The following is a 13364-nucleotide window of genomic DNA, read 5'->3' on the forward strand; positions in this document are numbered from 1 at the left end:
TGATCGACATAACGGTAACTTAATAAACTTTTCAAATATTTCAAATACACAAACAAATTAAAACTCCACATACACAATGGTTGAAAGTGAGTTAGAATTAGTGTTAATGGTTCAAAGTTAAAATGTTTAAGCATTAATCAAAAACAAGCGTGTCGGATGTGAGCCTTCCTGTTTATACAGCTGTAAGTACAAATGTTCTGTTTGTTAAAATTTAAATATTTACAAAATTAAAGTATCTATTGTCCTAAGTTAATTATACTAAAACTGAAAAAAATGGCAGTGAAAGTGTATTTGACTTCAAAGTTTTAACATAATGCTGTCTTTCATTCTCATTCAAATCAGCAGTGGTATACAGAAGTGAGTTTTATGGATCACTGCAATGTCATTTTTTGTTATGTTTCTGTACACCTTTTCAGGAAATCCTTCTAAATGGAGTCCTGCACATCGTGGAAGCAAACATGCACATGGCCCCCCTGCAGTACCTCACCTTTCCACTGGTTATAAACTCATGCTCTGCCACAAGCACCTCCCCAATGCCGAAGCAGAGCAGCACTCTGGGGGGCAAGGCACCTGTGCTCCTGAGGAGAGGAAAGGTGCTTCCTGGCAGGAAGGAAGCAGAGAGCGAGGCGTTTAATCACCAGCTCTCCTCCTCCTGGCATGTGGCTCCGGTCCACCTGCCCCTCGTTGGGCAGAACTGCTGGCCACACATGTCGGAGGGCTTCAGTGTTTCCTTGTGGATGAAAGTGGAGAACCCTCCAGAGGCAGAGGGCTCAGCAGAGAAAGAGATGAAGCCGAAGAGGAGCAAGCTGGTTGCTTTCCGGGACAGCAGTGTTGACAGCATAGGTAGGACTGAGCTATTAACCCCTTAACCCTTTGCGGTCCGATGTCGGACCCCGAGAGGGTCCGACATCATCAAAAAGACATAAAACACAGGTCTCTAGTCATTTTTTCTCCGGAAAAAGCCGAGAAGACCATTCAATGGCTGAGTGAGACCGATATGAGCCGAGAGAAGCTGAAAAAAAAAGGGGGGGGGGGACGGATCTGAGCAATACACATAGCCCCGGCACCACAGAGATAACACAGACATGAACAAACAAGATAGCTGCTTCTGCATCCAGCGCTCAAAGAATATCACAGACATTTGCAGAGGTTTTTGAGATGTTATAGTAATAAAATAATGACTTGGATCGCATTATTCAGGAGTTTGGTGATAAAACGAGAGAGATGATTTATCAGTATGCACGACTATGAAGAGGTATGTGAAAACTACGGAGAACAAGGGGTGGGGCGGGGCTGGAGATGCAGTACTGAGTGTCCTGTTGATATGCAGTGCCTTTTTAAACCTGTTTTACTGTGAAAAATACTGTGAAATACTTTTAAACAGCGTGTCTAAAATAAACTGTGCGTATGAAAATAAATTGGACCTGACGCGCATGAGACATGCTGAATAAATGGACCGCAAAGGGTTAAAAGTTCTCTGAACCAAGTAACAATAAGGTGCAATTAACAGTATGCATTAGTGAAAGGTGTGCAATATCACTAACCAGACTGATGATATAAATGGGTCATTCCATACCAACTCAACCAGAGCCGTTGACCGACCATCTCACCAAAATTCACCTGGGGGTTTTCGGGCCCGCTGAGTTCAGAAATGCTAATCATTTTTTAAATTTCCCGTTCGAGCTGAGACCTGGCAAAGGTCAACCTAAAGTGAAAAAGTGACCATGACCAGAAACATCACCCTGGGCTCAACTTAGACGCTGTCATCATGTGTAGCACCTCATTCGACTCGTATTGAATAGGGCTTTAGAGAAAAAAATACCAGGATCACCTAACTCACTTTTGGCAAGTTCCCAGATGAGAGGTAAGTGACAAGTTTTATTCGAACTTCAGCCCAATCCTTTATCCTGTAGGGATGCGGGTCCTAAAATGTTAGTATTGCTGTAAGTCGTCTACTCTATACATTTCCAACGCTCGCACTGCTGCCACTATGTCTGGAGAAGATCAGGCAGTACCGGGCTATGGTGCTCTTAATAGCCTCATACTGGCCAAGGAGAGTTTGGTTCTCCTTCCTGGTGCAGCTCTTGAGCGACCAGCCATGGGAACTGCCGATGCGCTGCAACCTGCTCAGTCAGGCACAGGGCACTTTGTGGCACCCCAACCCATCGAGCCTGGGCTCTGGGTCTGGCACCTGAACAGCTTCATTTGAGCTGTCTGGGGTTGTCGAACAGGATCACTGACACCCTGCAAAACGCCAGGGCAGCGGCTACCCATTCCCAGTATGGGTACAAGTGGGGCATGTTTAAGGCGTGGTGCTTGTCTCGTGGGTTTGAACCTACAACATGCCCCATGGCAGTTATATGACCTAGTTTGCATTTAAAATGTTAATTACGCTTCCGTTGTAAATCGTATGTGTGTGTACGTTTTTGACTTTTCCTAAATATATGAATTAAATATCCTGACACCATTTGATAGCCAGAATCGCAAAAATGATAGTTATAAACATTTCTACCTAGAACCGCCACGTGAGTCAATGTGACCCATACACTCCTCCATAGAGTACAATGCAGCCGTCATACCGGAAATGGTGTTTTATTTTCTTTTTATGTAGTATTAGAAACAATGATTTCGGTTTTATAGTTGTTTGTGCACATATACCCGTTTACACCTATACATGGGTATATGTACATACCTGTTTCTTTTGAAATGTGTATTTTATTATTTTTTTTCACTGTTAGTAGTCATGCTGTATATGTGCTCATTTTAAAAATAAAGCCTTTTATGTTTAATTTTCCATTTATATATTGTGTTTCTGCGATGCAAATGTTAGATATGATGTTAGACATGAATAAAACCTTTCAGCTCTATCCGATAGTATGTTTTTCATTTTCATAACAAAGCAGTTTCAAAATGTATGGGTCAAAGTGGCTCACGTGGTGGTTCTAGGTAGTTCGAAAATCAGGCGATTCTAGTTTTAAAGGTCAATTTGACAGTCATCTTGGTGTGCCATGTAAAAATAGATTCAGTCACCCCAGGAGCTAATTTCCTGGTGGGGCAATTTTTGAAAGGCATCCAGCAGCTTAGGCCACTGGTGAAGGAGGTTGTTCCTTGTTGGAGGTTGAATGTAGTGCTTAATGTACTGATGAAACCTCCATTTGAGCCCATGCACTCAGCTGAGCTAAATTGTTGTCTTTCAAAGCAGCTTTCTTGCAATCACATTCACTAAGTGGGTTAGTGAAATGCAAGCATTCTCTGTATCGAAAGCCTGTCTAATATTTTCAAAGGCCAGAACGAAGGTTACCCTTCGTACTAACCTGGATTTTTTCCACGAAGACCATCTCGGCTTTTCATGTAATTGGAGGCTTTCCATCCCCTTCCTTTCCAATCTGACAGGGAGCGCCAGCTCCATATGCTTTGCCCAGTGTGGGCATTAGCGTGTTATGTTGACAGGACTAAAAGCTGGAAGAAGTCAGAACAATTCTTTGTCTGTTATGGAGCGAAGTCCCAAGGACAGGCTCTGTCTAAACAATGTCTAATCTAAATGGTTGACAGGCACAGTTAAGACTGCTTATGAACTGGCCCCTGCCAGAGAAGCTCACCGGCCATTCCACCAGGGGTCAGGTGACTTCATGGCCTTTGTTTCAGGGTGCATATGCCCGGGACATATGCAATGCAGCAATGTGGTTTTCCCCCCATACTTTTACTAGGTTCTACCAACTGAATGTCGTAGATCCGCATAACCCTGTTTTTGGCACTAGAATGCTTAGAATGCTGAGGATGGCTTCCCAGTCCACCCTCACAACAGAACATTAGGTGAGGTTTCGTCGTATTTCTCTTCCAGCTATTGCTGGTTGCTGATTACTAGCACAAGGCGGTTTCAGCTCAGCTTTGTAGCTCAGTGAGGTACCACCGTCCTTGCGACAGCTTGGGTATACTTCATCCATTGAAATGGTTAATATTCACTACTTGAAAGGGTATGTTAGATTATTATCATAACACTGGTTCCCTGAAATAGCGTTCATGGTCGCAATCCTCCAAGGAAAATGACATCGTTGTCAGTGTGAGCAGCTCCTTTATGCTCTCGGGGACGGAGCAGCAGCTGCGTCACACACTACTCCGATAAGAAGTCTTTGGTATAAAGTTTCAGGTTTGGGTGTCTTAAAAAGGAAACACCCATTTGTAGGTTAATATTCCTATTTTAGGGAACCAGGGTTATGATGATAACCTAACGTTCATGGTTTTTACTTCCGCACCAACCCCCCCCCCCCCCCCCAAGTCATTGTTAAAAAATGATATAAAAAATTTTGATATAGAAAGTGAGCTACGTGTGCAAAAATGAGACTGTGCAAATGCCAGATGTAGCTTAAATGTCCTTCATTCTCCCATATGGGATAGGGTGTGCATATAAGGGATTACTCAAAACTAGGCCCAGTAACACAGTACTGGGTCACAAATGAAACACTACTGGGAGTGTAGAATGCGAATACATAAACTAAATCCCAAAGAGAGAATTATAAAAGGGATGAGTTGAGGAAAGCTGCCTGCGGTGTACTCATCAGTGTCTACAAATATATATTGTAACAATCCTGGCTGAATAGCTGTTGAACTTCTGAATGAAATCTTGGCACTGTACAAATCCTTGATTATCTGGGGTTAGTAGAGAGTAACACTGGAACATAGGGGTGAGATGATACACCAAGGTCACGCTATGATACGTATCATGATACTTATGAAAAACTCATCTCTGCTTGACAGACTTGAAAATAATTAAAATTATGTAGACACAGATTCAGTTCAAAATAAATTATATTTATTTCCCACAAAGTAATAAACCACTAGTTTGAATTAAGACAAAGCAGTATGTCAACTAGAGTTCCTGGGATATCCATTTTAGCTCATTTAACCAAATCTCCTTACCACATTTCTGAGAAAGGAAAACAATACTAAGCAATGTGTTTGATAATTATTAAAGTACAAACTTTGTTCATGTGTTTCTTTAGAAAACCTAAATATAACGTTAAGCATTAAGTTGTCTAATCAATAACAATCAATAACAATCTCAATCTCAATAAAAAGCAAATCCGGGTTTTTGCTTGCATCATACTTAACTTCAACTCAAAAATATATTATTATTATTATTAGTAGTATTATTATTATTATTATTATTATTATACCATACATTTTTTCACTAAGTATTTGTATTTTTAAGTTAAGGTTGAGTATATTGTTTTATTTTGTATACTGTTCTACACTATGCAGTTTTTAAATGTGGTTAGAAATAATTTAAATTATTAGATTAAAATAAATGATAAAATTAGTATTTAAGTCATTTTCATCAGGATTAACACATTTCTTTAAATAAAGTAACATATTCAACCAAATCAAAGTTTAAGGATCATTCAACCAAATAACAACATTATTAGGGTGCACTGCAAGGTGAAAAAATATAAAATAAAACTAGTAAGAAATGTAAAAATGCAGGCTGTCTCTGCCTCCTCTACACTCCCATTGGCCAGAATCACAGCTTTCTCAACTCCCATTGGCCAGACAGCATTTCTGCAGCCCGTTCTGAAGCCTTTAGTATAGTGTTAGTATTCCCTGCTTGCTAGCAATGGAATACAGAAAAAAAAAAAACATTGTTATTTGGGCATATTATTATTATTATTATTATTATCTTCAATGTTTTTATCTAAATTTCGTTTAACTTTGTATTATTGTTTAAGTAATTTATTTCACGTTTTTGTCCGTATCAGTTTAAATTAACGATTGCAAATTACATTTTAAATTACATTTTAAATTAAATTAAAATGAAGAACTTGCCATTGTTTCCTCTACTCCCTCTTAAATTCCGGAAGCGTCTGGCCTGCGCATTGCACAATGTGATATGTCTAGGATCAAGTGGAGTTTACGTTCAAACAACTAAGACCCTTTCTTTCATCATTTACAGTTTAATAAATGTGGCATATTAGCTACTCATTTCAAGCTTGTATCGCGATACACAAAGGTGTATCGTATCGTGTTGTAAAGTATCACTTTGCATCAATGCACGATGAATCGTCTCACCCCTACTGGAACAAGATGTATGTAAAATCCTGGCCATATCCAAATAGAAAGCAGATTGAAATCAGAATGAGATGCTTTCCTTGATGGGTCCAAAACAAGTGGTACTCAATAAGATTTCTTTATGGGAATAGCAAGACATATTCTCCTTGAGTCAGAAAGCCAAGAATAACCAATTTTATAGAAAAATAACCCACTAATGCAACAAATCGAATTAGTATGGGATTGTATACAAGTTAATAATCTATTAAAGTGTATATTGATACTTATTTTTAATAATTATGGGTCAGCAGTTGGACCACTCACAGATTTATTGTGGGCTACATTTGGCCAGTTGGCTGCCTATTAAAAACCATGGAGTTGAATGACAAAAGGTTTAACTGTTATAACGTTTAGTACTGTATACTGTACTAAACGTGTGGAGTAGTGGTTAGGGCTCTGGACTCTTGACCGGAGGGTTGTGGGTTCAATCCCCAGTGGGGGACACTGCTGTTGTACCCTTGAGCAAGGTACTTTACCTAGATTATTATCATTATTATTATTATTATTATTATTATTATTATTATTATTATTATTATTATTATTATTATTATTATTTATTTCTTAGCAGACGCCCTTATCCAGGGCGACCTTACAATCGTAAGCAAATACATTTCAAGTGTTACAATACAAGTAATACAATAAGAGCAAGAAATACAATAACTTTTGTTCAAGCAAAGTACAAGTGTGACAAACCACAATTCAATAATACAGCAGATAATAGTGATAGTTACATCAGGATATGATTAAATAGTGATAGTTACATCAGGATATGATTAAATACAAAGTACTACAGGTTAAACACTTGGCAGATTACAGTATTCTGAAGTACAGGATTAAATGCAGTAAAATAGGGGGCAGATAAGAGCAAAATAAAGTACATTTACATGAAGGGTGATAGTGTCCCAGGATACAAACAGAGGAGTTCTACAGGTGCTGTTTGAAGAGGTGAGTCTTGAGGAGGCGCCGGAATGTGGTCAGGGACTGGGCAGTCCTGACATCTGTAGATTGCTCCAGTAAAAACTGTATAAATGGGTAATTGTATGTAAAAATAATGTGATATCTGTATAATGTGAAATAATATATAATGTGATATCTTGTAACAATTGTAAGTCGGGTAAGGGCATCTGCTAAGAAATAAATAATAATAATAATAATAATAGTAATAATAATAATAATAATAATACTGCAGAAATAATATTGGAGATTGTGTGCTACTGTCGTAGCTAAGGACAATCTTGGTCATTTTGAGTTCTCCCCTGGTGAACTATATTAGTACTAAAAAGAAAACTAAAATTAGACAAACATTTGACAAAAACATCTTATGTGTTCTATATATAAACTTGCAAAGTGTTCATTTTCTTTAATGGGTTCCATTGTATAGAAACTGCATACATGGGGTTTTGGGGATGTACTGTAGTCTTAAACAAGTGGATGCAATAAACAAAAAAGGAAAACAGGTAAATGGAGAAAATGAAGTAAAATGAAATGCAATGTAGTGAATAAGCTGTAATAAAGTAATGGCATTTAGAGAAAGCCTGATGATGGTTCAGGAAATTTAAGTGGGAAAGATTTGTTTTGATAGATTTGCTATAATTGTATTAATTCTAAAAAGGGTGTCTAGAGAAATCCATAAATAATTTGTTGCATTGATTTTTTCTTTTCTTTTTTCTTTTGTTTTAGATGGAGATAAACCAGCAGGTATTGATCATCAAAATCCACCAAGTTCTGGAGACAAGCTGATTGAAGACGGCTGCCTCCATATAATTTCCTTGGGATCCAAAGCACTCATACTGCAGGTCTGGGCTGATCTGAACACCGGGGCTTTCATTTTCAGGTAATAGCAGTCCTATACAGAACCTTATGAATAAGGTATATACAACACACAGTATAACTAAATGTTTTTTGATACTATCATTTGGCATCCCTGGTAGCTTGTATGAATTTGCAAATAATATTAGTAGTACAGTTATCATTAGTATTAGTATTATGAGTGCAAGTAAAACCGGACTTGCAAATTCAATACAATAGTTTAAACCATTTGTCCTGCATCTTTGTTGCCACAGCCCTGTCAGAGTACGTTCTCATAAGTTGTTCAATTCATTGTTTAAAAAAAAAAAAAAAAAAAAATAGTTCTGACAAAATAGGATGGTGTCACATGTCTTGGAGCCAAGGCTGATGTGTTTAATCCCAGATTTATATCTGGACACTGTTGACTTGGTAGTGCCCATTCTTCTGCTAAGTAGTAATTTATAACAGACAGACCTGCATCTTCAGGTCTAAAGGAAAGTTGGCTGTCCAGTCAACAAATCTGAATTTAATTGAGTTCCCATTGGGATGACCAGCTGTATTCAAAACACTGTAAATAGTATAACGAAAGGAGAAACAGTCGGATGTAATTTAGTGGGGGTTTTTTTATTTTATTTTATTTTTTTATTGAGTACGTCACATAAACACCTGAACAACCAAAGCATGAATATATATATATATATATATATATATATATATATATATATATAATGAACATTTATTTTACAAATCAAAACAAGAAAATGTAAATAAATAAACATCTGAACAGACATCGGTTTCCAACATATATATTTATAAAACTGAAACGATAGCAATACATTGTTAACTTTTCAACAGCAATCGGTGTTCCCGAGTGGCGCATCCAGTAAAGGCGCTCCGCGTGGAGTGCAGGATGCGCTCTATAGTCTGGACGTCGCGAGTTCGAGTCGAGGCTATTCCTTTGCCGACCGAGAACGGGAGCCTCCAGGAGGCGGCGCTCAATTGGCCGAGCGCCGCCCGGGGGGAGGGAGGGTTAGGTCGGCCAGGGTGTCCTCGGCTTCGGTGGCTGCATGGTGAGTCCGCAGTGTGAAAAAAAGCAGTCGGCTGACGCTCCAAATTGGGAGAAAATTATAAGAAATAATTGGCAATGACTAAATTTATAAAAAAAAAAAAAAAAAAAAAAAGAAAAAACGTTTTACAGAAGTCTAATTTATTTTTCTTTTTTTCGATAAAAGGGTATTCTTTACCTTGAGTCTAAGGCTGTTCACAATCAACACAGATAATGCACTTCTCCACGCTGCCTTTCTGCACAGGGCACAGCTGCCCGAAGTTTTATTTTTATTGCACTTGCCAACCTGGCATTGGTGTCTCTTGCAGCTCTCAGTGGGGTTGCCAGCGCTTCAGCTGTGGATACACGCTTGGCAGTCTCCCTCTGTTCCAAATGCTTATCGCGAAGTTGCTGTGCTAACTGTAAAATATATTCTCTCCTTGGTAAATTTTTCTCTGTGCATTCTTTGTAAAGTACCCAGGAGTTGATGGCTGCTAGGTCCAATGCATTTTAAAACACCTGAACAGACCACTGTTGGGAGCCAGCTTTCACAGAATACTTCCATGCCATCTGATCCAAAACATCAACTCCATATTTTGTTGATGTTGTTGGAGCTGATACGCTGGGATCCTTCAAGAAGCTGCTTGAAGAGATTCTGAGATCAATAAGCTACTAACAACCAAACGTGCAAGATGGGCCGAATGGCCTTCTCTCGTTTGTAAACTTTCTTATGTTCTTATTTTGTTGCGTTGTAAAACTCCATGGTCTCTGGTGTTTATTTTCACTAGTCCCGATGCTAATTGACTGACCAAAGCAGCACAGCTGGCAAGCAGGCGCCAGCCTTCAAAAGGCTGATTGAAAACAATAGACTGTTAGTCATTCACTCAGGCAGAGAGTAGAGACTAATCTGATTACAGTAAACAAATTGCGGACTGGTAAATAAAAATAATAAAGTAGAATGCCGTTCTGTATAATCAAAATACAATTGTTTTCTCTTTGGCCGTCAATGTGACTGCTTCCGGGGCTTTTAGGTATAATATGATATATCTCCTTTATTTCTGCACTCCCGCGTTTCATGCTTTGGGAGAATATTTAATACGTACGGACAAAAAGGTACACGAACGCACAGTCCCATATGTGTTACACGACTGAAGAAAATTACATTTTAAAACCAAAAACCGCCAAAATGACTGCCGCGGGGCTTCTAGTGTTAGAAGTTTAATGGCCTCTCGTACCTCAAGGACCCTCGTGCCCTGGTTTGTTCGAACAGTTCAAACTGTAGAATGTGGCCAAAGTTTTGGCTGTTGACCAACAGGGTCCCCAAGGTCCTGTTCTAATGCAACATATTTATAGGCAACAATTTACTTGATATCTGCCACCATTGACGCTACAAAAGCCAATATCTCCTAAACCAGTGCTTTTCCACCTTTTTTTTTTAAGGTTTGAAGCTCAAGTACCCCTTTACAGTTTTTGATCCACTGAATGGTACCACAGCTGCAGTAAAAGGCAGAATAATCTGATTAACAAATTGTATTTGTCTATGTTTATTTAATATATAATTTATGTCACAATAGTTTGGGACTGACAAACTGCTGGTTTAGGACAGAATACCAAACAGTACTTCTTAAAACTTTTGATTACAAGTCTTTGGATACACAGAATCAAAAGACAGTATTTGGGAATCTTGCTATTCAGTAAATAATAGTCTGCTCTGTAAATGTTTATCACGTTACGATTTACTTCCCATCAAAGCATAATTGTGTGTCATTTAAAATGTTTATAACGTCAAAAACATTAACCTCAAGATAAAACCTATAGTAACTAACAAAGATAAACTTTTTCTTAAAGCCAACATAAAAATGATCCAAAAGGGATTCGGTATAACTTTCTGTCGCTTTGCACATCCTGAAGAATCTCGTGTTCTTTCCCTTCGTTTTTCTTTTGCAAGTGAGAAATGGATCAATTTTTGACGTGAGAAACAATATACAGAATAATCTGGACATACTCTGTCAAACGCAGACAAACATTCAACCAGCTGCTGTTGCTGTTAATAAAATGCAGCTGTGCCTAAAATCAGAGTGGAAACACGCTCAATTGAAATCACACATGCGTACAGGTAGATGATCATTTTGAAACTATAGTCAGTCTGTAACTGTTGAGCTGCTAAACAAAAATGAAATATTTATGCACAGTGGTATATATAATAACACCCAGCTGAAAACCCCATATCCTAAACCATTTCAACTTGCAACTTCTAATGTTCAAATTATTTCACTGGCACATTTATTAACTGCAGGGTATTTTCCCCTTAAATTGTGCACCCAGGGATCCATTTCTCGTTGTACTTTAGTTCATTAGTGAAGTATGGTAGTGGGTAACTTGATCCTATAATATTCTCGACTATATTGGACTATATGGCACCCAATTGTACCAGTACTTGCATCAGCTTACACTTGCACTGAACTGCTCCATACCTTACCATATTCTACTACTGCTCTTAATTATAACTACTTCCTGTATCTTGTATTTGTACTCTTATAGATGTCTGTATTCACGTTTTTTGTAATTGTTGTTACTTGAAATCATTCTCATCCATTCATCATACTTACTACGTGCTCATACTGGACTTTACTGTATAAGCAAATATTTTTAATACAAGTTAACTGCTCTTAATCAAACCTGCTCTTGCATATAATTATTTACTGTATTCTCTGTTTTTTGCTGTTATTTGAACTTGATCTTTTGCTACTGATTTTATTGTAGTTTACAACTGCTCTCATCTGTAATGTGATATTTTGTAATGTGATACTTTGTACTGTGATATTCTGTAACATAAGAACATAAGAACACTAACATAAGTCTGCTAACATAAGAACATAACAGCGTCTGCTAAGAAATAAATAATAATAATAATAACGTACAGTATGTTTTGCCGAACATTGTGTTGTGCATTGCAGAGTCCATTTGCTTTGCCATAGTTACCTGTAGTTGTGGCAAGTTTTACCTTTTATTATTTCAGTTGTATGAAAAAGCATGAACACCTACACAGAAGAAACTGTCTTTGTGATGGTGGATAAATGTTTAAGCTTGCTTCACCAGACTGAAAGACCTAGTTGATTAGATGCCCATGTGCAGTATTGCATGTCAATAACATTTATTTGAAGGTTTTACTATGTGACTGAAGGGCTTTGTGCGTAGGACGTATTTTAAGACTCATGTGCATAATTATGTGTGTAGTTTTAGAACAGGGATACACCATTGTGCTAGCCAGGGCATTCTGAAGTAATTACATATGCAGTGAGGAAACAAATCTGTTCTTTGGCCAACATAAATAATGTATACATCAAGATACAAAATTGTTCATCATTCATTTTGCTTAAAGTGGCATAATGGAGTAGGTGAGTCTTACTAGATCTTGATTTTAAATGGTTGCAATGATATATGTATACAGTGTCTATATCTGTAACATGCACATGAATAGACACAGTGTGGAATACTTAGTCATGGTGTCCTATTCTATATTAGAAAACGATTCATTATCATCAGCCAATCAGCTTCAAGATATAGCGGGCATTAATACACAGTAGATACCTGCTGGAATATCACCGCATCACCTGTGAATCAAATTTAAAATGAATCCGCACAACTACCGGCTTTTTCATTTTGACTTGCTGTTTTTTTTTAAGCGTAGTTCACATCTATTGGACAGTAAATACTAAACAAAGACACAATTGATCTAAATGTATTTTATTAGCCACCAAAACTAGCCAATCAATACTTTGCACTGACGAAAGTAACCAATCCCGTACCTGCAACTGCCAAGTCAGCCAATCGCAGCCTGTCAGCTCGACTGGAGCGCAGGCACAGTATCTTTCATCAACAACAAACGGAAACACGGATAGTTCATTAATATTGCTTCATTCAGATATTGCATATAATTGTCTCTTTGGGATTTAGTTTATGTATTTGCATTCTGCAGTCTGACAGACTAGGGGGAGGAGGAGAGAAAAGTGTAGTCCAGGAGGGGCGAAAGGACTACATTCCCCAGAATGCCATGGGAGGGAGCCAGGATGAGGTTCACCTGACTCTAATATTTAATGGGTGTCAGTTGCCTTTAATTAGCAGGCAGGTATATAACAAGAACAAAAATGTTTGTTCAGGGCATGAGAAGAGGCTGTCAGTGTTAAGACCCAGGTAGTGTGTAAAGCGGAGGGTTGTTTAAATGTTAAACTGTGTGTGTAACAGTGGTTTTTGTAATCGGTAAACAGCTTAGCTGTCCGATATAGTTAGAACCTGAACCTATAGTTAGAATAATAAAAACTGCATGAAAGTGCTTACAATTTCAATTTATGTGTCTGGGTCTGCTACAAAAGGGCAATCGAACCTCTTAAATTAAGTGAAATCCTTCACAACTCCCAGTAGTGTTTCA

General features: G+C 38.1%; 1 protein-coding gene across 8 annotated transcripts in view; it reads left to right on the forward strand.

Annotated features, from left to right (window-relative positions):
• Positions 1-13364, forward strand: part of LOC117402875 (lysosomal-trafficking regulator-like) — a 163435-nt gene that overhangs the window by 85875 nt on the left and 64196 nt on the right. For all 8 annotated transcript variants that reach the window (XM_034004461.3, XM_034004467.3, XM_034004462.3 and 5 more), the window contains 2 exons: positions 417-843; positions 7783-7936. In XM_034004461.3, coding sequence (XP_033860352.3) covers positions 417-843; positions 7783-7936 — 581 coding nt within the window. The remainder of the gene's footprint in view (positions 1-416; positions 844-7782; positions 7937-13364) is intronic.

The sequence above is a fragment of the Acipenser ruthenus genome, chromosome 5, assembly GCF_902713425.1.
Source record: "Acipenser ruthenus chromosome 5, fAciRut3.2 maternal haplotype, whole genome shotgun sequence".
NCBI classification, from domain to species: Eukaryota; Metazoa; Chordata; class Actinopteri; order Acipenseriformes; family Acipenseridae; genus Acipenser; species Acipenser ruthenus.